Source organism: Rhea americana, unplaced genomic scaffold (genome assembly GCF_003343005.1).
Source record: "Rhea americana isolate MKP2758 unplaced genomic scaffold, rheAme1 scaffold_102, whole genome shotgun sequence".
Classification (NCBI taxonomy): domain Eukaryota; kingdom Metazoa; phylum Chordata; class Aves; order Rheiformes; family Rheidae; genus Rhea; species Rhea americana.
In genome coordinates, this window is record NW_028185062.1 from 413601 (window position 1) to 436675 (window position 23075).

Consider the following 23075-nt stretch of genomic DNA (forward strand, 5'->3'; position numbering starts at 1 on the left):
TGCCTTGAAGGCAGACAAATTGAAAGGAACTGACAGGGCTGCCATTGAAAGAATTTTTTTAACACATACCAGCTAAATTACGAGCCTCTCACAGCAGGAATGAAAAATATTTTTCAAGTACAATCACTGGTCTAGATACTGCTCCCCAGATAACACAGCTCTTTCTATTTTGACAGCTGAAGAGATCCTGGAAGGATCAGAATATTCTTGTTCTCTGAACTTGGCAATCCTATTGTGTCACCCTACTCTTTCACAGGCAATAGTTTCAGAAGACCAGAACTTTGGCAAGATCATTACCTCAAGAAGTTCCCATGTGCTTAAGATTCTTTCCACTTGTTCTCCCCTCTGTACCAATGCAATTGTGGAAGTGCCACTCTGTGTGGAGCCTGTGAACCACACAACAGACTGTCCACGTTCCCCCTGCATCCCCCTTTCCTTTTTTCAGAGGTAAAGAGAGGCTCACAACACAGCCCCACAGACAGAACTCTCAGTGCAACCACAGAGGGCAGCATGGTGAAACCAGGGACACAAATTCTAAAAGGTACATTGCTAGCAAAACACCCATACCATGAAATCATGCCCTCAGTCACCTACCTGCTTTTATCTTCTTCCAGCTCTTAGGTTGTTGTTTTCTTTCTTCTTAAAACGGTCTTTCATAATAACAGAGAATCATTACTACCATTCAGTATTTATAGCCTCAAAATCTTTCAAATGAAGGGTGGGATAAGACATACTTTAAACTTGTGTTTTTTGGAGAATGAAAACATTCCCTTACAAGCTGATCTTCTGTCTTTTCCATATACAATTTTTGATGAATGATTGTCTTTGTTCCACACAGCAGGTTACCAGCTTAGTGTTAAGTGTTGAGGAAGGTAACCATCAGCTAGGCTGCTAAGTTTTTAGGTGAAGAATCACTGACCACAAAAATGGCTGCACAACTGTCTGATCAGTCTGTTACCATACAGGCACTCCCCTCAAGGAGTAGCTCACATGATTATCCTTCTCAAACAAACAGACCTGCATCAGAGAACTAGGATTCCACATACACTACAACACGCCTGGCCCACACTGCTATGACAGCAGACTGGTTCAGGAACTTCTATTTCAATAGTAAAAGTTCAAAGAGTAGAGTAAAAAGCAAGACAGTCCACAGACTCATCTGGACTACTAAATGAGAGAGACAGTTCTGTAATTCAAAGGCATAGAAAAGCAGCAGCTTCAAAACAGAAAACACAAATCCACACTGCAGACCATTTATGTCATCTCTATTGTCTCCATGTAGAGCAGACCAATACAGATGAAAGGGGAAAATGCATAACAGCAGCTAGAAAAAAAATAGAAAATATGATTCTCTCTGCATTTTCGTAAGTGACAAATGTGATGGAATGATGCTTCATTTCCTGCAAAGGCTCTGCATCCTCAGCCCCAGGGCTGACGCTGCACACAGTAGAAAATTAACCAGCCCCTCCCATAAGCCTTGTGCTGCCTTAGAAGAAGGCCAAGAAAAGCAACTCAGAAATTAATTCTTCGGTGTCATCCACTTCACATTCCTGAACACTGAGCACAAAACCTTTACTATGGTTTACAGTTTGGCAAGACTTGGTGCTGATGCAGTAACACCAGTTTCTGGGCACTCAGCTGGTAATGCCTTGACTTATATGCCAGCTGCATTTTGAGTAAGACATCTGGGGAAAGAGCAGGCATACCTTTTTATGCAAACCTGCTTCTTTCAGATTGCTACTACAGGGTCTGGTTAGCTTCAGTCTCCAAGGGAGAAAAAAAAATTGCTAGGCACTAGAAGGAGGGGATTAGCATACTCCCTGAGTCCTTGAAGGCTAATCAGATGAATCTTCCTTCCAGGAAAACAGAAAGTGGATTTTAGATTCAGACTTAGYGAAAAACAGATGACAGAGGCAGGAGTTGTCAAAGGAGGGCAACTTGTAATAGAGAAAATTGCACTAAACCTCCCTCATTGCTGCAGTGAAGCTAGCTATTGATGTAAACCTATCAGTGAGGAAAGCAGAACAGATTTTAGACAGCAGTTCCCAGGCAGAGCAAACTGCAAACACAAGTTCTCCAGCCCTCTCCAAAAAGTAGGACAGGAGCAGTCATAAAAATAGAACAGTGTCAACGAGGAATCTCTCTCGGAGAAATAAGCGCCTCTGCTATAGGCAGTATACCCGCCTTGTTGTTCCGAGCCAAATCACCCTCTAAAGAGACTAGCCCTGTGCAATCTGGAGAGCTATACTGATTTACAGAAACTGTTTAAGACAGAGCTGAACTGGTGCAACTCACATTGTGGTACTTGTTTTGCATCCAGGAAGGTGAGTTTTTAAACAGATTTATGAAGAATAAGGATGACCGCTGCAGAACAGATGATCCAGCAATCATGCGGATCTCTGTAGCACTAAAACGTCCCTGTGGAATGGCAACCTGGTCAGTCTGTCAGCTGGGATGCACACAAAACACTAGAAACATCTTTTATTTTTATTGGTCTCAGATTGTCAACAAATTGAATCCCAAGCATCACACAACAGAAAACTCCTCTTAAAGTATACTTACTGCCACCTTTCATACCCTGTTCTCTCGTTACTTAGCACACTTAGCTTTTCTAGACTTATTTTTAATCTTTTCACCAGCAGTTTCACTTTTTCCATTTCACCTTCCCTGTGTTCTTTGCTGTTGTGCCCTTTCTCTTAAGAACTGTCAGTATTATTTCTTACCCATTCATCCCTGACAGTCTAACTCCACTATGAGGTAAAAAGCCCAGAAGTAGACTACTCTCCATATTTTTGGTTATAGCATGTTCTTAAATATCCTACATTGAATAGAAGAGGAGCCAACCTTGGGTTACCTGCAGCTGACTGGGCTGTACTGTGTTCAACCCTGGCCCAACCTCAGCCTAGGGCTGCCCTAGCATGCTGAACAGGGCTAACAAGCCAAACTCTCCACCTCAAGAGAGCTCTGAAACTTGGCTTAGGGAAGACGGTGAGTGAGTCAGGTCTTGAGAGCAGGCTCAGAGCCATACTCAGCTAATGTTTACGGGGAGAGGGAGGTGGGGAGGGAGGCCAGTAGCAGCAACTCCATGAGTTTCCTTCCAGATACAGGTGAGCTGATAGTCTAGCAATACAAGAAACACTTGCTGACCATTTTTCAGATAAACAGCTAAGCCATGCCAGTTACTGGAGCGCTTAGGGCTTAGGCAAGTCATCTTCAAGCTGAGCCATTTAATTGTGAACTATGCCAAAGTGCCTGAAGTTTCTGGCTTGATTTCAACACAAATGAATACAAAATAAGCCAAAAAGGTGGACTACCAAGGCTAATACTACCTTTAGAAACAAGTGATCTCATTGAACAACTAGAGATCAAGTTGGAAAGGGACCTTTCCCCCACTATCTACAATGCAGGTTTTCACAGCACCATAACTCCTGGTGGTAGGGAGTTCTGGTTCAAGTTGTTAATTTATTGTCATTTTGCCATCCCTGTTCTGTCTCCAATCCTTTGAGTGGTAGGATAAGTCCTTCTTCCTCATCAGCTACTGGGGTAGTGTCTTCTATTTTCATGCCAGAGCTTGGGAGATACAGTTCCATCATAGTGAACTGAATGAAACATTGTCCATTCTCCATGGAGCAGTTCATTTCTGCCCATTGGATCTTTTGCTCCATAAAAGACGAAGCCCTGATGTATGAGATTTTAGCAGAATAGGGATAGGAGAGCCAGGGAATGAAGTCCTGCACACTCAGGCCTCTTTCTCACTTACTTCTCCTACTAGCAGCCAGATCCACATGTGCACACATAGCAAGTAACATTAGTGTTCCTTATTCCTTTGTCAGCTCAGAGTCACTGTGGTGGCTCTGGGAGGCATCATGAGGTCTGCGCAGAGGTCACTCTGTTGTGAGCGAGAGTAGCACCATGACTGTAATGCCTGTACACAGGAGTAGAACTTGCTGTAGAGAATTCCTGGGAAAGAAACAGTAAAATTAGGAGGGGCCACAGACCAATCCCAATAGGCAGCAGTGCAGAGGCTCTCAACTGGTTTGTTCTTTGCCCTTCCAGATTCATCAAAAGGACAAGACAGCAGTTGTGTGAAGCCATTCACACAGCTGAGAAGACTCTTCCTCAGCACCCCACACAAGAAGCTGTCCATAAACTGACATGTAATTGTTCCATTCAGCTGCAAGGCCTGACTCAAGTTTTCCAAATCAATATAAGCTGACTGAATCATGCACCTACCCTGAGGCCTATTCCTGACCTTTCTCTTACAATAGCACCAGCACTTGTGCAGCAAGTTCACAGATGGATTAGGGACCTCATTCAGCCAACAATTACCTTGAAAAAATAAAAAAAGCTAATGAATTTTGCCACTGATTTAGCATTATCTCAGATTTATGCTGGATTAAAGTGGCTACATACCCACTGGCTCTGCACACTCTGATAACCTTTTGTGAGGGCACAGCTGTTCAATTCAAAAGCAAGCTCGCAGCTGTTCATTAACATTTCTCTACCAGAGGTTCCTGCCTCCTCAGATACAACTCTGGAGCTATCTTTTGAGCACTTTATCCATCTTGGTCAAAAGAAAGTAGTTGAGCCAAGAAGCTGAGCCTCTCAGTTAAACTGCTGAAGCTAATCTGCCTCATTGTGACTGAAGTAACTGAGAACACTCATGAGCAGCTCTGTCACCAGGTTGGAGAGGGTCTCTACTGTGACACAGATGAGTTTGGAATATGACCAGCCACAGCCTGAGTCAGGCTCCAAGAAACTAGGATATTATATATGAGAGGAGGTCAAATACACTAGAATTCTCCAGTGTGTAAAACTGAAGCTGAGGCAGGATACAAGAAAAGATTATAAAATGGTGAATAATAAAGAGAAGGAAACTATTGTTCTCTACTCACACAGCAACACAGAGGAATCTAATGAAATCAATAAGCAAGAGGCTAAAAAACAAATAGCAAGAAGCATGATTTCACACAATGCAGTCAAATTATGCAAACTTGTTGCCAAAGGGAAATTGCAGAAGCCCCAAGTAATGGATAGGGTCAAAAAGCCATTAGAGAAATATGTGAAGGATAGGTCCATGTACAGTTATCAGACACAAAGGTCTGGGTGAGCCCCAGACTCAAGCAGCCCCTAAGCCACTAGCAGCCAGAAGCTGAGAAGATATACTGGGTAGAGGATCACCCAGTGGGATACAGTCCTGAGGAACCTCCTCTGGTTTGTCCTGTTTTGAACAAGGGGGTTGGACTAGATGACTTCCAGAGGTTCTTTCCAACCTCAGCTATTCTGTGGTTCTGTCATTTTTCACTCGCGTTGTTTCCTGCAGTCTTTCATTAAGCACATGCTATTGGCCACTATCACAGATAATACACCGGACCAGCAAAATCTTTAGAGCTGACCCGTTGGAGGCTCTCATGTTTTACAAGGTCTTTGTAGTCCCATTAACTCAACTCCTAGCACAGCAGCCTATCTATATACTAGTCTTGTCTATGGGATTTGGAAAGCTGGCATTCACGTGCTCCCAGAACAGGCATGGGGAAGCGTTACATTCCTGCTCCTGGTAGTAAGAAGAACTACAGCTGAACAGGAGCACTTACCAAGGATTCTTCTCCTCCAGGAGATCAGGCACAACATTTACCAAGGCAATATACAAAAATCCTCCAGAAGTGAAAGGGAGGATCCAGGCTACTGTTTCTCCTGCACAAATACAGAAAGTTTTCATTATTATTGAGGCAAAATCACAAGAGAGAACAGAGAAGTTAGAGAACACACAGCTATCACAGGCCTCTCCACTCCTACAAAAGCCCCAGGGAGCCTTACCTGCTCCTTTTGGTGACTGAGCACATATTGCAAAGCAGGCTCCTAGAATCCCCCCTAAAGCTGTGGAAAGCTGCATCTTAGCTGCACTCCAGCGGTCAAACCCAGCCCGAAGTAGAATTGCAAAGTCCCCTACCTAAGAAAACCAAGAGCCAACAATTAATGAATATGAACATCTCCAAACACAAAGGCCATCCTTAACAAGTGCTTCAAGACTTCTTTTAGCTTCTCATGTTGCCAGTTTCCAAGAAGAAGCATCTTTATAAAGGGACAAGAAAATGTTAACCTAACTTAGACCTTCTCTTTTAGCAGATGAAGCACTCCTTCAATCCCTCAGGACAGCAGAATAAAAAGCCCTCTTACCTCATGTGGGATTTCATGCAGGAGAATTGCCATTGTGGTTAGGAGTCCAACCTACGGCAGAGAAGAGAAGTCAATTAGGAAATGGTCCTCTGGCTCTGAAAGGCTGAGACTTTCATCAGCATGTCAAGGCCCCATTCTCCAAAATAAGACTCTTGTTATTTAGAGTTTAGAAATGTTCAGTGAAGGGACAGATGATGTAACCTTTCCCCACATGTCAGTACAAAGGACAAAGATCTCCCGCGTTTGAAGGGGCTCTAGCTTATAGGGCCAGGATAGAACTGCTTCTCCATGATCTCAGACACTTTCAAAAAATAGGAGGAATTCCTCACAACTTTTTGTATTTTTACATGTTGCGTCACACTTGAGGACAGGCATCTCCAGTTCAGTATACGGCATGTGACAGAGACCTTACCTTTCTGCTAACCAGGAAGCTGGCTGCTACTGCTAGGCCATGTGTAAAGTTATCAATGGTGTTGGCCAGCAGATTGAGGTATCCACTAATCTGCAAAGAGAAGAAGAGCCCCTGATAAAGGAGGAGACATAACAAGATGAAAGAAAGCACCAGACAAGATCTGGACACAGATTATACAGAGTCATGGTCAAATGACACCGGACAGAACATGGCACTTCTGGTGAAAATCTTAATGTCAGTGTACAGGTACAACTTAAATGTTGTGTTCAGTTTTAGAGTAAACTTTGTTTTAAGGTAGGCTAGCATTGTCCAAGATTAGGAGGAGAGGAAGAAAGAAGGCAAATGACAAAGAAGCTGTAGATACAGAGACAGAAAAGCTGAAAGGAAAACGATAGCCAAAATAAAGAATATATCGATCGTAAATCAAAGCAATTCTAGGCAACACTCACTACTTTACAGAGATGACTGGCTTCAAATATGACCTCACCACATCTTTTAGTCATGCATTTTATTATAGAACTGATAAATGTCTCCTCTTTAAGAGCTGGCAAGAACAGTGCAGCAGAACAAATGCTGCTGAAATTGCTTTTTATAACTAAACAAATCTTCAAGCGTTGTACTAAAAAAGCTTGTGCTTTTGGGCTTGCTTTCCCTTAAGAAAGAATAAAAAGAGAAAAGATAATGATGAAAGTCACCAAAAGTCCACCTACCAGAAGGCTGGATATCATGTATATGCATAGGCATGCTGACAAACACATTTCTGAAAATTACAGACATATGCCAACTTCCTTCCCCACACAAGTCTATCTCCATGTTAGATTTCCCAACCACTGCTGTATCTATGGGTGTTTCCAGATGAATTCTGGCTATTTGGGCTGAAATGATTTATAAGTGTAAAATCCCAGCCCTTTTGCTCACAGCTTCTGTTTTTTTCCATCATATTTAACAAAAAACTACCATGTGCTGGCTCCAGACATACTGCAGCTCACTATGCAGCACAACAGTTTAAATTATCACCAGTCTGGGTGGTAGCTAATACACCAGTCTGTTTCTGGACTGCAAGAATGAAGCTGGTATACATTAGCTCCTGCTACAGAGCAGCAACTTGTGGGTGGAGAGGCAGTCTAAAAACTGGGGCATTAACCTCCTACTTCACCATAGTATCAGGCACCAAAGTTTAGCTGGAAGAACACAAGTGCTAATGGGTTTTATAGTCAGGCCATCAGCATGCCTTTTGGTCTTCTGCTTTTCCCTGCTTCTATTGAACTCTGCTTGGGGAATCSCTCTTCTTCCTGTGGTCAAATAAAAGAAAGTGTCTATCTGTATGCTGCAGCTCACGTGGGGCTTTCAGCCAAGTATCTCTCAAAAGGCATCATCTTTATGCACAGCATTTTCTACTGCACAATGTCAAGACATCTTGAAAGGCTCTAATCTTTTAAAAGCACGTCCATTATTAAACGTGAAAATGGCCTGTTAAGCAGGTCTAGCTAAAATAAGTAATAATCTAAACAGCATCTCCACAATGGATGCAAAACATGTTCCATTCATGTTTTGCAAAGAAGAACATCAACACACAATAATTTTATTTCTCATGTCTAATTTTCAGTCTAAAGTGACTGTCTAAAATTTGTCCTTTTCATGCTGGGATTTCAGATGATTGGGTTTTGCTCATAGGATAGTAATTATTATTCACAGAAGTTTTACACATGCCCCATATCATTATATATAGTGGGGAAAAAAAGACTTAACGATTAAAATATTAGGATTTTTTCTTGTCAGTGGCTTGGGTAAAAGCTGTCACTGAGAGAAGCAAAGCCTTGGAGTGTTCAGATATAAACTGGGTTGATTTGACAGTTACAAGCCTCTGACATTTACATTCTGAGAATACCCAATAGGAGGTTCTCTTCAGTCATAAACAGTGCAGCTAGATGAAGTGTTTATGTTCATGCTGCAGAATTAATGTCACTGTGCAATAAAACATATATCTACAAATCATCAAGGATGCCTGTGTTACAGAGAAAAAGGAGCAAGGAAGGAACAACTATTCTCTCCACAAGTAAAATTACTTTAAAGGCTGTAATGCAGGAAAGCACCAAATTATATTTGGGTGCAAAGGACCCTTCTCACATGCAATGTTGTTATAGCCCTAGTTCTAATATATATGGCCACCGACAAGCAATTGCAGCTTAGTAATCTTTGAAGCCCTGAAGGGTGACTCCACTTTTTGTTTGTTTAAATAGTACCTTTCTCCTCTTGTTCTCTTTTTTTTTAAAAAAGAGGGGGGGCTACTGAATGAATACTGGAATGGGTTTGCTATGGATTTCTCTCTTTCTCTCTCTCTCTCTCTCTCTCTCTCTTTTTTTTTTTTTTTTTCTCTCTCTTTTTTTTTTTTTTTGCCAGCACCTACCTTGCTCATTTTTAACAATATTGTTTCCCCTGCATGTCCTTCCCTCTCACGCCCTGCACGACTGCCCCTTCCTCACCAGGTAAGGGCAGTAAGACTTACCCTCCTGCTGACTTGCCAACCAGACAATGCTGCCAAACAATGTGCAACATTTCCCCAATACTTCCTCAAAAGGAAGTATTTTCAAAAATGCAAATTAGTTTGCATTTTTCCTCCACCCACATGCTGATTTTGATGGAACTTGTAGGAATTTGATTACCTTCAAGACTTCTATTCTATCCTCTCTTGAACTCAGGTAAAATTAATTATGGGTTCAAAAGGTATTGGAAAAGGATGGACAAAACAGATGGAATGACTGTTTCCTAATTAAACAGGGTAACAAGACCAGAATATCTTGGTAGTTTTGGTAATTCCTCCTCTACCAGAAAGTAAAGATTTTTGATTACACACTCACAAGTTCCAAAGCAACAGTTAAAACTACATGTCATTTATTAGTGTGCCTATTAGTGTGCCTATCAGTAATAGTCAGCAAGAGTGAACAGACATTTTAGGATCTTAAAGCTAAAAGGGCTCTTCCTGATTATCTAGACTGACTTTTTACATAACACAACTGAAATAACCTCATTCAATTTCTGCATAAAGTCCATTGTTTTTAAGCTATACCGTGTTTTTAAGCTTTACCGTGTATTGCAAATAGCAATTTAAATCTTGGCCTAAACCTCACAAATGACAAAGAATTTACTATGTCTCTAGGTAAGTTGATCCACAGGTAAGTTACCCTCAGTTACAGAGTTGTGACTGATTTCTAGCCTGCTACTGTTTAACTTCAGCTTCCAACTATTCAAATTTAATCAGGCCCTCATAAGGGTATTTATACACTTTAACAGTCACCCCAAACTGTCATGTCTATGGACCTAAAGATTAAAAAGCTCCTCATTTTACTGTGTTTTCCAAACTTCAGGTACCTATTTCAGCTCTTTCCTTATCCTTTTAAAATTTATTAGTAGTTCCTTGGATATTGTGAATAAAACTACTGGAAACATGTCATATAGCTGTTCCATTACTTTTGTATAGAAAGAGGAACTCTTGTCCCTTGCCTTAGTTGATATTTCCCACTCACTCATCCTCCTAGCTGTAGCATCATAATGGAAGAACATGTTTGAACAATTTTCTCCTACAATTTTTGCATATTTTTCCAGGGCACAGGCTTCCTGGAAACTGTCCCTGTTGTAAATGTGATCTGCATTCTTTGTTTCTTAATCTAATGCTTAATATTTACATGTATTGGAACATGTTAAAAATCCAGTTCTTTTGATCAAGTTAGTCAGTTTCCCAAGTATCACTGACCTCGGGCAGTCATAACATCCCTTTAAGTAACAGACTAACAGCTGCAAATGTTAAAATACACTTTTTTCAAACTATCCTTTACAAAGACTGTAAACAAGCAGTGAGCATATTTTTGAGCGAGGCTGCTGCATAAATCTAGTCCCTAGTTAATTTTTGTAACTATCTCTGTAATAGATAGTAATCAGTTTTAATACAGATAATATTGGCAAAGTTGACTGTATACAGCACCAGTTTTACTAGAATTTGGAGCAAAATTAGGTTTTATATACATCTTCCAGTATCATTACAAATCAACCTTATGATTGAATAAAAGTCAGTAAAAGAGTCTGGAGGACGAAAAAATCTATCTTCCATAAGATAAGACCATACCAATTAGCATTAATTACCTTATTATTTTTACATTAGGACAAGGCCCTGAGCAATTGTCCTCGATCACTGTTTCATTTCTRCTTAAAAACCAGTGTCAGACTAATCAGCCTGTAATTCCTAAATCCATGTATACAGCTTTCTAAAATAATGGCAAAATGTTTTCAAAACCAGTAATATCAGCTTCACTACCCCTACCACCGTGGTGACAACTTGCAATTTGTACACTGCCTCCATATGTACACATCACACGAATGTGAGAAATATCAAAAATAGACAGTGATCTCAGCATATCTTTCACATTAATGTGTAGTAAGAGCAACAAAGTTACAGCAAAGCAGTTAAGTTACCTTCAGTTACAGAGCTGTGATTGATTTCTAGCCTGCTACTGTTTAACTTCAGCTTTCAACTATTCAAATTTAATCAGGCTCTCACAAGGGTATTTTTATACTTTAACAGTCACCCCAAACTGTCTTGTCTACAGACCCGAAGATTAAAAAGCTCCTCATCTCTGCTTTTTTAAAAGATTGCAGAGCCTCTAATTGACTACATATCCAGGTTTGGATTAGCTCATGAAACCACATTTTCTTGTTGTAGTTACTCTCCTGCAATCTTGTGTATTTTTAATAGGCTCTCAGACTCAAACTGGAAGTTCTTCTTTGCAAAAGTGGTCTTCTACTCTCTCCCTCAGGGCTTTCACAATGCAAAGAAAGTGAAGTAAAACCAAAAGTGAAAGCAAAGACAGTCTAAAGGTTAGCCACTGCCAAGTGGTTTCTCTGCCCCACCTCCAATCTTATGACCTTCCTAATAACCCCTCATCCCAACACTACAGGATCCCTGACAGCATAGCAAGCTGATTCAAGAAGCTAAATCAGCAGAGAATTAAACCTACAAAAACAACAACAAAAAAAAGTTCTCAGCCTGTTTAGCTCCTTGAGCTGCCTCACTGTGAGATCAAACGATGAGATGGAAAATGCATGTTTGGAGACAGAAGTGGGCAAGAGGCCCCTTTCAACAGTGGACAGTTGCTAATCTGAGAAACCAAACCCTTATGTTTTACAATGAATAGCTTCAACTGTCAAAATGCATCTAAAAGTTGTCTGAACAGGAAGTGTGGTGCTCACAACTGCTACAGTGCGGACACTGAAGAAAAGAAAAATCATTGCCCCAAAATTTAAATGAATACTATATACTGACTACAAAATACAGTGTTACAAAATACGGAAGTACTGTGTTTCGGTCTCAGAATTCAGTCAAAACAGACTATTGTGAAGACATATTGTGACTTTGCCTTTCTTGCATAAGCTGCAGATTTTCTCCAGTAAGACTGCTATTTCCCACCTATTGTAACTGTGATGGACACTTCAACAGTGCAAAAAGAAGCGTAACGCTCTTAAACAAGAGTTCCCCACTCTGGAACAATACTTTCCACAGACAACTTTCTCCTGACTGAACTTTAAAATATTTGCCCTAGAAAACATAAGATGTGAAGCATTTAATTGAACTTTGCTTGTGGATGTCTTACCTTGATCCTGTTGTCTGTTGGATGAGACTGGAGAGAGGAGCCATTACACTGAGCTGAAACCGTTCCTACTCTTTGGGGTCTTCCTGATACCTTCTGAGGGGGGAAGCCCCTTCCATTGGGAATCTTCTCTGGTGCTTTAGAATCAGAGCCCTAAATTAGGGAAAAACAACTCATCACTGCCTTGTTGTCCCCAACAAAGAGCATGAATCAGGGTCAGAAATCCAATTATCAGCCTGAATCCTTTTGTCCCTACAGCCCCAAATCAGTAACTTTGGTACCACATTCTAATAACTATAACTATGAGAAATGAGATACATTTCAGAGAGCTTTTTGTCACATTTGTAACATGGAATTGATGTATTAAGTTTCATCTACAAGGCTAACTGGCTAACACAGTTAGACAACATGAGCAAAGACTTCCCGAACCATCAGGAAATGGAAAATAACAAGAGAGACTGGGAATCCAAGTTAAACCTTATGGCTATGAGCCATGTCCCATTGGAAAGACTGAGACAAGAGAAATTCAACTCCCTCTAGGCCAGAGGAGAAAGCAGGGTAAACAGTCTTGTTCTCTCCAGTGCACCAGGATAACTAAGTTCAGAGAATTATTCTATAACTGGGATTGTCAGTTTCAAACACAACAAACTGTTTACCTCAGACTTTACTCTCTCATATTAGGAGAGTAAATTCCTTTCAGAGTTTAAAATCTCATGTTAAATCAGAGTTAAATCTAGTTATGCAGTGCCTGATCTCCAGTTTCATCTCTCAAAAGGCATGACACAGCAAGGACTCAACAGTCAATAGGAGCTGCTGCTACAAGTTGTGCAGATCGCTAAAGACTAGCCATCTTCCTGTTTTGAGGTTACCTTCCATTACTTCTTTGTTAATGCATCTCTTGCTGCAAGATGACTCTTGCCTGAAGCATTACATGGTACAACCTGGCCAACCATAAATCCCTTCTACACAATGTACTAGCTCCACAGAACAGGGGCCTGACCAAGGTTATACGCAGGAAAAGAGCCTTCCAGAGAAGGCTCTCTTTGTCCTGACCGAGCCCCAAGAAAGAAGTGAAGTGCCTAGTAATGAGTCACAGTCACGGATCATCCAGCGGTCTGTGTTGGCAAGCTGTCATCCCTTGAAGTTCACTTGATAAAGTCTCATCTGCACAATGCTTCAGCTCCCAGGCCACATAAAAGAGGAGCTGTCTTTTACATAGTTCACAGAGAGGAAAAAAAAAAAAAAAAAAAAAAAAAAAAAAAAAAAACAAACCCACAGGTGAGAAATCTCAGATAAAACCAAAAACCAAATCTTGAAGAGGAAACATCCTCTCCTACAGCCCAGTGTAAAAGAAGTAGCAAAAAGCTCCTAACGGCCACTGACAACAAGCTATTCACAGCTCCAAGCCCATTAGCTGAACCTGTCAGATAGCACAGGGAAGAGGCTTTTAGTACACTGCTTATGCACCTGACTCAAACTAAACATAACAGTACTCCCTCCCCTCTGGCTGCTCACTTACCACACCTGGGCAATCCTTCTCTTCTTTCTCTAGGAAGATCTTCTCTAGTGCCAGGAAGGTCAAGAAACCAATGATCACCCAGAGACCGAGAAGCTTCTGCTGCTGAAAGCTCTGCCCTTCTCCTGAAGAACAAGACAGAGATCTTCGTGATATTCTRTTAAGGAGGATGCAGTGTTTTCCCATACGGGAACCCATCCCAGACAGTTTAACCAAGAGTCCCAAGACAACAAGAAAAGAGGTGTTTCCACTGTCCCTTTGAAGAGTAAGGAGCAGATATAACTCACAGCAAATTAGTTTCATCAACTCATTTTTGATCTAATAGATAAGTCTCACTGCAGCACATTCAGACTGAGAGCCCCAACCCCTTTGCTTCAATAGGGCAATCCAGACTGTTTTCTGACAATACTAAGAATTTCCCTGAGCTCCAGAAGCAAGGAGAAATTATATCCTTGCATCAACAAAAATCCTGCAGCTGCCTCTACTGAGCAGCAAGCCCAAACAACCCTCCCCATTAGCAGAGCTATAGACTCACCTTTTTGCCACACCTGGATAAGTTATTAAGCCTAAAGCTATAAACTTTTTTTTCAATTGCAGCCAAGCCTGTGAGATAATCATCCATTCAGCCCAGCTGCAGAAATGGAGGTTGCATTGCAGTGGAAGAACAAAAAGACTCTGCAGTGGGGCATATATGGGTCATGGAAACCTTTGTGCTCAGGACAGTCTGGCAAAAGCAAACAAACTACAGCAAGAAAGCGGAGTCACCAGGAAACCACTGTAAGGAGGAGGAAAAAAAGGACAGCGAGTTTTACTGACAGCACAAGAACTGTGAAGAAGGAGAGTACTAAGGGACCCACAGATCCATGGAGGATCTGAAGTCCCAGTACATAGATGCAATGAAGTCTAGAAACCCAGGGCATCCTTTTCGCTTTCTCATATTCTCAGTAGGGAAAGGATTTCATGGTTTTTACAACAGATGGGATTAAGCACTACTTGGCTTCTCATGTCATCAGTTTTCCAAGGCAGAAATATAATCATTACAGGTTTCAACAAGCTTGACTACCTGAGGGCTGAAGAGGATACACCAATACCGCAAGCACTACCTCAACCTAGCCAGTGTTTAAATTGCAGGCCAAGCTCTGTCACCTATAATTTTTGTTTCCTTTGCCCCATCACAGCCAATGGCTCTAGAACAGTCAATTTTTCATAACGTCTCCTTGAGCAAAGCCTGAGAGGGCAACACATTTGGGTTTCAACAGATTAAAGTACCAGTAAAGTACTGATTAAGTTCCAGTAAAGAGCCTCTGTGAGTAGCCTCTCTGACAGGGACAGACTTCTAGAGGAGACATTAGATAATGGGGTGTTATTCCCACGTGAAATGGTGCACATATTCAGGTATCAAACCACAYAGATCTATTATTTCCTAATCACTTTAAAAAAGCCTTCCCTTTCCTTAGAGGAAGGGGGTAAAGGAACCCAACACAGATTTACAAGAGTTCAGTGAAAGATGCAAAAAGTTCATAGATGAAAAATCCATTACAGGTTGCTAAACACTAAAAAACTACACCCAACTCAGGAAACCTCCAATCTTAAAATCTTTAGAGGCCTGTAAAATACAGAGAAGAAATACATGTGCTTTTGTTGTTCTTATACTCTGCCTAGGTATTCACTTTTAGATATCCAAACAGAATACCAGTCTAGGCCTGTTTTGGAGCTGACTCTGTCTAGCTCTTCTTGTGCTTTCAACATGGAACAGACTCAAAAAGCACAGCAGTAGGCATAGCCTGAGCTGCTTTTAGGCAGAGGGGGCTTTCATACCTGTTGTTGCACTGCATGTGTAGGCCCAAGCTTCAGGAAGCAGGTGCAGAAACACGTTCCCCAGCAGCCCACCAATGGCAAAGCTCAACAACTGCTTCAAACGATGTGATCCAGCTAAAAAAGAAACAAAAAAAAAAGATCGTAATTCAGCCAGGAGCCAAAACATCTCCAGCTGAGATTTTGCACAAAGAAACCTGAATTAGAAGCATCTGCAAGCCAAGTTTTCAAAGAAGAGAGTATGAGAAAAATAACTAGAGTTCAAGAAAAAGTGGTTGAGACAGCAGTATGTGGGAGGGTCCTGGACCAAGCAATTCCCCATGGCACACACCCCAAACGATACTTTTTGCACAAGCTCTGGCTAGGACCRACCCTATCAAATTGATGGGTATGGCCAAAAGCAATGAACTGTGGCTATTTTAGAGGGCAGTATTCCTATGACACTGGGATGATTCAAAGTCCTGTTCATCACTGTGCCATTCAGTCACAACCCAGGACTTTCAGCTTCAGAAAGGCTAACCCAGGTAGCAGGCTTACCTTCTGAGCGCAGAGCAGCTCCCGTCTCAAAAGGAATCACCAGCAAGGGGAAAACCCCACTCAGACCCACCATGAGCGAGCCAATGAGGGAACAGATCCAGGCATCCAGCCGCTCATTACTGAAAAGGTTTCCCCAGGACTCAGCCTCCTTCTCACACAGAGGACCAGAACTAGTGGCAACATGACCCTTAGGGAGCTGCTGAGCTTCACAGGCCACGATCAGAAGCAAGGAGAGTGTCCCATCAAGCAGAAGCCTTTGTTTTGTCATCTCTAAGTGGTTTCAGTTGGTCTGGCCAATCTCTGAAAAGAACAGGGGAAAGCATTTCTGAGAGCATGAAGATACCCTCCCACCATCCAGATGGAGAGGCCTTAGATGCTCCATCCCCTCCCTCAGTATCTTAATGCGTATACACATCCTCCTTTTCCCCATAAGGAAAAATCTGAAACTCTTTAATGCTGTGACAAGGACACTTGTTTATCATCAGGTATGTGAAACTGCTGCTAAGACACCTTGTGAAGAGGTCTGGCTTCCTACACCTTCCTCCCAAGCGGGTTGGACTTGGGCTCTGCACAGGCAGTACCCTTAGGTGCCCTGGCCTATTAGTATCTTGAGGCTCCAGAGAAAGGTCTTGACTGGAGGTGCTACCAGGATAAATCTCTTTTGCCTAACTGGTGAGCTACTGGAAGAGAATCCCTATGATATTTTTTTATTTGGAGTTGGTGTGTCAGAATTACAAAACCCAAGGGACATGTGGCTGTGGGTAGAACAGTAAAGACAACCAAAGATATGAAATGGCATCCAGATAACAAATTAGAACACAACACAGACAACTAGGTTGTAGAGGTAACACGATGAAGGTCTATAAAATCGTGACTGATATAAAGAGGGTGAGCAGTGTTAGACTGTTCATTGTCTCTTTCAGAATAAGAAAAGCGGGTGGGGCTTTTCTTGTGCCTCATCACATGAGGCCAGTGGGAGTCAGCTTCAAAAACAGACAAAATCCCCAAATACAGCTCTTCACTAGCGTGTAACACATAGTAGCACTTCTGCAAAAACTCTAGTTTGATGGAAAAATTTACACGGATTCAAAAAGAGACCGGACAAAATACCAGGAAGACAAATGTATTGATTGCTCATAGTTAGACAACTCATACTAGACTCAGGAAATCCCCATACCTAAAAGCAACTGGAGGCTGGAAAAGTAGTCCAGGGAAGTGTCATATATATTTGCTCTATTTTTATTCTTCCCTGGACAGATACTGAGTTAGACAGACTCTTGGTCTAAATCATTAGGGTTGTTACYAACAACCCTTCACTCACAAAAAGAAAGAGAGAAAGATGGCATGTTAAAAGAGGAAAATCAAGTTAAATACACTTTCACTGGCAAACGGGAAAGGAAAGCAACTGATGTAAAGGTTGAAGTACTAGTGTCTCCTCCAGTCTCCAGAAAAGAGAGTTAAAAGTGACTATCAGAATTAATTTGGAAATAGGAGAACAGACCAGGTTAGAAAAGAATGGATTAAAGAAATACCTGTAGATTGACAAGGAATTACGGCATTCACCTGAAAGCATTTAAGGAACTTGCAAAAGTAATCTCTGAAGCATCAGTGATTATCCATGAAAATTTACAGAAATTAGGTGGGAAGGTCCCAGAAGGCTGGGCAAGTGTCATGTCTCACCTATCTTAATAAACAGAAAAGAAAAGGCGGGGGGGGATTTAAGAAGTTACAGACCAGTAACTTCAATCCTCAGAAAGATTCTTGGTCAAATTAAGTGATCAGTTTGTAGTTACCTAGGAGAAAAAGTGATAAAGATAACAAAACTTTAAGTAACAGACAAATAGGAAAGGGCCTGAAATCATCAGGATGAAATTTTCATGGGAATAAGAGAGCAGTATCGTGATCCAGGGCGCTGGAACCAATCTAAGGGCTCGAAGCCACTGGAGCGGAAAGGGGCAGTGTCGCCCCTTCTCCCTCACTGCTTCATTCATCCCCCCACCCTGCAATGCTCTCACCTGATCCCATGGGTGAGCAAGCTCAAAATAAACCAACAGAAAACCAATTTTGTAAAGGCTCCATCCTATTTTAATTTCACTCCCTGAACTAGATCACTGCAGGAGGAAGGCCAAACTACAGTGAAAGATAAAAAGAGATGTGGAAGGACAGGGTCACACGGCTCCCCAGAAGGAGGACACTAAGATCCAGGCACAGTGACCATAGACATGAGCAGCAGGAAGGATGCAAGAAGGAACTGATAAAGAGTCCTTTTGGCTAGCTGTGAGAGGACCGAGGACCACTAAAACCTCTTGTGGTAAGATAACATCTGGTCAAGTATAAACTCTACTGACCCATATGAAATCCATCACCTTTTTTCTTTCTTTTTCTTTCTCTTTTTTTTTTTTTTTGACAAAAAAAAAGAAAAGTCCAACATAACAATTTCAAACCAGCTCAAAATTCTGTGGCATTTTATTGCAGTGGTTTGATCTGGCTATAGGAACCCTAAGCATAGCTTTAATATACCATCAAACCAATCTCAGTAAAGGTAAGTACAAAGCAGCACACTATAGAGGGGAAAAAAAAGAAAAAAAAGAGAAACGCACATAACAGAACAGTAACTCTGATGTGCTAGGAAAAAAAAAGACACACATTTTGAATCAAAAATTAAATATGAGTCAACAATGTAAACCTGCTACAAAAAAAGGAAAATGACATTTGGGGACATATTCAGATATTCAGAGCTATATTGTGTGTGTGACACAAATTGGGCAGTGATTCCGTTCTACTCCACACCAGTTAGACCTGGGCCAACAGACTGCATCCAGCCTCGCAATCTGTATTCTATCAAATAGATGCAAAAATCTAAGACATTCCATTGGAAAGAAATAAAAATGAGAGTTTAGAAAGCATGACCTGGAAGAAAAGACTAACAGACCTGGTTGTGTTTAGTCTAGTAAAGATAAGCTGAAGAGAATAAGATTGAAGAGAATAGAAGAGTCTGCATACACTAAAAGTCATGAGAAAGGGAGAAGTGTACAGTTCTTTTTCACGGACATTGAAGAATCTGCCTAGTTGGCAAATATGATTTGGCTTAGCTAAAAAGAAATGATGTCAAAGTGGTGATAAATTCAAACTATGACAATAAACTCAACCCATCTATGATGGAGAATCTCCTACTCTTTTTTTTTTTTTTTTTTTTTTTTTTTTTTTTTAAATATTAAACACCTCATCCAGATGCTGTTTCACTGCAAAGACTAGGACCAGATCCTCTCTTGGAGTCTTTCCAAGTCCTACATCTGTGATATCCTAAAGTTGGTTAGACTCTTGTTTAACCTGGTGGGACCCTATCAAAGTGAGGCAAGTCTTGATCTCTAAAGTATTATTGGCACAACTACTCCAAAAGAATAGGGAAGGCCTGGGGGAACTGGTAGCAAGGCCCATTTTCCTTTCCCACAGCACTTCATGAACAGGAAACACCAATTCACCTCAGCCACTGAAGTGGACAGGTGCTGGGCTGATGCAGTGCTAGCAACAGAAGTGCCAGGAGAGCCCAGTGTGCCAGGGACACTGCTGTCCTCCCAGCTTCAACAATGTAAAACTCCGAAAACTCCTGTTGTTGCTGCAGCATACCTGGGATGCTTCAGGGCCACCTGGCCTCCTTCACTGAGATTAGAACTTCCCTCCACATCTACACAACCAGACCCACAAAGCTACAGTAAAACTGAGCAAGAATCAGCCAAATTTCCCTTTGGAAAACAAAAGGATTGAAGTTCTGGAGACACTAGCTGTCCCATAACTGAGCAGACTCTCTCCTGTTCTGAGAAGGTACACAGGCCAAAGCCATCCAGCCACAGAGGCCTCTGCACAGAGAGGTTAAGGGACTCTTCAGGCATACTGCACTAGTCACAGCCTTCTCCGCTGATCAGCTGCTGTGTATGAACCTGTATTTACATAAATTCCTGCTTTAAAAACCAGACAGGTATCCCTTCCAAGCCCAGACTGAGCCTGACAGACATCCTCTTCCTTTATGACAGGATTAGATGGAGAAAATGACTGAGAATAGCTTCTCTGTGCGGAGTAATGCCACTCTGGCAAAAAAATCAAGACTTATACAACTACCATATGAGCACGAAGAATTAAAGAATAAAGGTAGCAAAACAACTGCCCTCTGCAGCTTGGCAGTGATGGAAATTGGCACAAACTAACCCTTTCTCATCCTGATTTTGTCAGTGAGTTGTAATCCAAGATATGCACACGGTTGTCACAAAATTAACAGCTTCTGAGAAGCAGGCTGGAAAAGAAAACACAACAACTAATGCAACAGGTCCGTTTCTTTCTTATTATTGTTTTCCCTACTCACAGCCCATACCTGCCATAAGAGACATTTGAAAGGCTCTTTGAGACTGAGTAACCAAAATCCTAGTTAGAGGCAAAAGCATAGAGGAGAAAAGACATGCCCAAGACTTGGATCCAGGCATGCAGCCTGTTTTCAATGTCCTTTCCCCAGTAAGGAGAGGCACCAAGTGTCTTCCTGAAGTTATGGACAATAAAGGGGGTAGGCTGTGGAAAACCGATCCCCTAACACACATGTGTCAGTCAACCCTCTATGGCCCACAGGTGTTTCTTTTCTTGTTAGTCACAAAAAGGGGAGGGGGGAGGGAGGGGAATACATTCATTCACATCTGACCATCATTACCTTGCAGCTCAAGAGCCATCTCCATCTCTCATATAGTAAATTGTAGATGGCTACAGAACAGCTGTGAGGAACTCAGTGCACCATCCAGGACACACTTGCATTGATCTTGCACAGCTAGTTATATAGTGCATATTCCCAGTATGTGCTTTTTCTAACATAACATAATAACTTGCTTAAAAGATAAAGTACTTTTTATCTCCATAGCTCCTCCTCTTCTCTACCCCACAGCTACACACTTCTCATGAGATGTAAGGTTTATTTACTGTCTGTAAAGTCTCTGAACTCAAACTGCTGGCTACTGAGCCAGATATTTAAGGGGAAGAAAGGGAGCAACCAAAATGTAGCCCTAAGATAAGATCTCAAGAGAGAGAATAATACATTGTCACTACAGCTGCAGAGGGTGGAAGTCTTCCTAACCCTAATTTTAGTCATCAACATTTGTTTTAGGAACCCAGCTAAAGAAAGCCTAAAGAGTCTGAAAAAGCTGTGGTTACTACGAGGCAGAGGCACAACTGGGTTTACAAGAGACTTGTGTTCTTCTCAAGAGGGATATAGGAGCTATTTAAGAATATTTAAAATAAATAGCCAGCACATAACTTACTCACCAGTTTTGACAAATGACACACTTTGGCATCACAGCACTTTACTGTGCTGTGATCAGAACCTGTTCACAGTTTCCACAAGTAGCACTTTCTATAGCATCTAAGCATCCTGTGGAGGTCTCAAAGCTGAGCAGTCAGGAGCTGAGTCTGCTTAGTTCTTTCTGCAACAGCCTTAGATCTGTAATAAGTATTACAGTAATAAGATCTGTAATAAGTTCCCTGCTCAAAAAGAGTAACTAAATGAGAATTTGCCATTTACACACTCACGAGTAAGGGGAAAGGGGACAATGAACACCAAGTCAAGAGAACAGTTCGTGCCACTTCCCAGGAAGCTCCCTGGGCTGCCCCTGCCTCACAGTGCTCACTGAGCACATCTGCAGCAGGCAGCACATGAGAAAACGCAGACAAAACTTAAGGTGCCAAGGCAAAAAACTACTGGAAAAGAGAAAATTAAATATTTACATAAGAGGGATTCCTGCAGCAGCCCTCCTCCTTCCCTCCCAGACACCTTGCCTTTTCACAGTACAGTGCTTCAGCTCTCAATACAGTCACTCACTGCATACAAAAGTCTTGCAGCTGTTTTGTCTGGAAGCCTAGTTGCCTAGCCTTGTAGTTGCAAAAGAGCACTCCATGAAATGGAAAAAAAAGGTTATTTTCCAGGGAGGAAACACAAATTTCAGCCAAAAGAATTCTCTACAATCCACCTCCCACCATTAGCCCTGCAGAGAGCTCTGAATTTCTGCTGGAAGCCCTGTCCTCTGCAGAGGCACAAAAGGTTTCTGGTCCCCCAAAGCACTCACTTCTCTCCCAGTCACAGGCTACCKTTAGGGAATCCATCGCTCTGCTGGGATTCTTCCCCTCTCCCTCATACCACTTCCTACAGAATCGTTTTGGACCGAGACTCTCACCTCTACAAGTCATGCACGTCGCAACACGCACAGAACAGTATCACAGAACAGATTAAACGCCTCAGCCCCAGGATCGCGCCTTTTCCTAGAGGGTTAAAATACTAAAATATTGATCAAACACTACAGTAGTTTGGGATACAGTGATTTCTTCCCCAGCGACCAGCCTGCGAGGGAAGTTTACAGAGGCGGCAGTCACCTCCGCGCCCTCAGCGCCAGGGCAGGTTTCCCTCCTCCCAGCCCAGCCCAGCCCGTGCCGGCGCCGCCGCGGGGCCCTCTCCCGGCCCGGCCCGGCCCGGCCCAGCGGCCAGCCGCGGGGCCTGGCGCGGGCGGCCGAGCGCCTCYGCCCGAGCCGCTTCGCGGCAGCGCGCTCTTATCCCCAGGCGGTTACTCCGGCGGCCCCGCTCTTTGCATCGCGTCCGACAACGCCGCGGCGGCCGCCGAGAGGACGGAGCGCTCTGCTTCTCCGCGGGAGGAATGCTGACAGCGCAAAGCGAGCCGCGCTCGCTGGGGAGGGCAGTCAACCCCCCGCGCACCCCGCGGACGCGCACGGCCGCCGCGCTCCCCCGGGAGCGGATCCCGCGCCGCCCTGCCGAGCGCAGCGCAGACGCCGACCAGCCGAGCGGCGGCAGGACGACAGCGAGCCGGCTGCCCGCAGGGACGGCGCTGCCATCTCCCCTCGCTACAACTCGCGGGCAGAGGCGCGCAGCGGGGCGCCCCCGGAGCGACGCTTCCCCTTGGAACCGCCTCTTCCAAGTTGCTTCTAAAACTTTCCGGGC

General features: G+C 42.7%; 1 protein-coding gene across 6 annotated transcripts; it reads right to left on the reverse strand.

Annotated features, from left to right (window-relative positions):
• Window positions 1–2466: 2466 nt before the first annotated feature.
• SLC39A13 (solute carrier family 39 member 13) lies at window positions 2467–22543 on the reverse strand. Of its 6 annotated transcripts, none has more exons than XM_085305802.1 (11): window positions 22300–22543; window positions 20300–20384; window positions 16097–16396; window positions 15563–15676; window positions 13748–13869; window positions 12232–12381; window positions 6590–6679; window positions 6178–6228; window positions 5818–5950; window positions 5595–5694; window positions 2467–3960 (listed from the first exon to the last, which is right to left on the reverse strand). In XM_085305802.1, the coding sequence occupies exons 3-11, from the start codon at window positions 16362–16364 to the stop codon at window positions 3885–3887; spliced, it is 1104 nt and encodes a 367-aa protein (XP_085161928.1). In that variant the 5' UTR covers window positions 16365–16396; window positions 20300–20384; window positions 22300–22543; the 3' UTR covers window positions 2467–3884. The 6 variants fall into 6 exon arrangements, with proteins under 6 accessions (XP_085161928.1, XP_085161917.1, XP_085161897.1 ...); XM_085305791.1 differs by lacking the exon at window positions 22300–22543 and adding an exon at window positions 21854–21966; XM_085305771.1 differs by lacking the exon at window positions 22300–22543 and adding an exon at window positions 21395–21843.
• Between the last annotated feature and the right edge of the window lie 532 nt (window positions 22544–23075).

Bases quoted from the DNA above. Each gene is read 5' to 3' on its own strand.
- SLC39A13 (XM_085305818.1), bottom strand. From the start codon at position 16,364: ATGACAAAACAAAGGCTTCTGCTTGATGGGACACTCTCCTTGCTTCTG. The intron at 15,677-16,096 runs GTAAGCCTGCTA...TTTCTTTTTTAG, and splicing joins AGCTGCTCTGCGCTCAGAAG to CTGGATCACATCGTTTGAAG. The intron at 13,870-15,562 runs GTATGAAAGCCC...CTTGTTCTTCAG, and splicing joins CACATGCAGTGCAACAACAG to GAGAAGGGCAGAGCTTTCAG.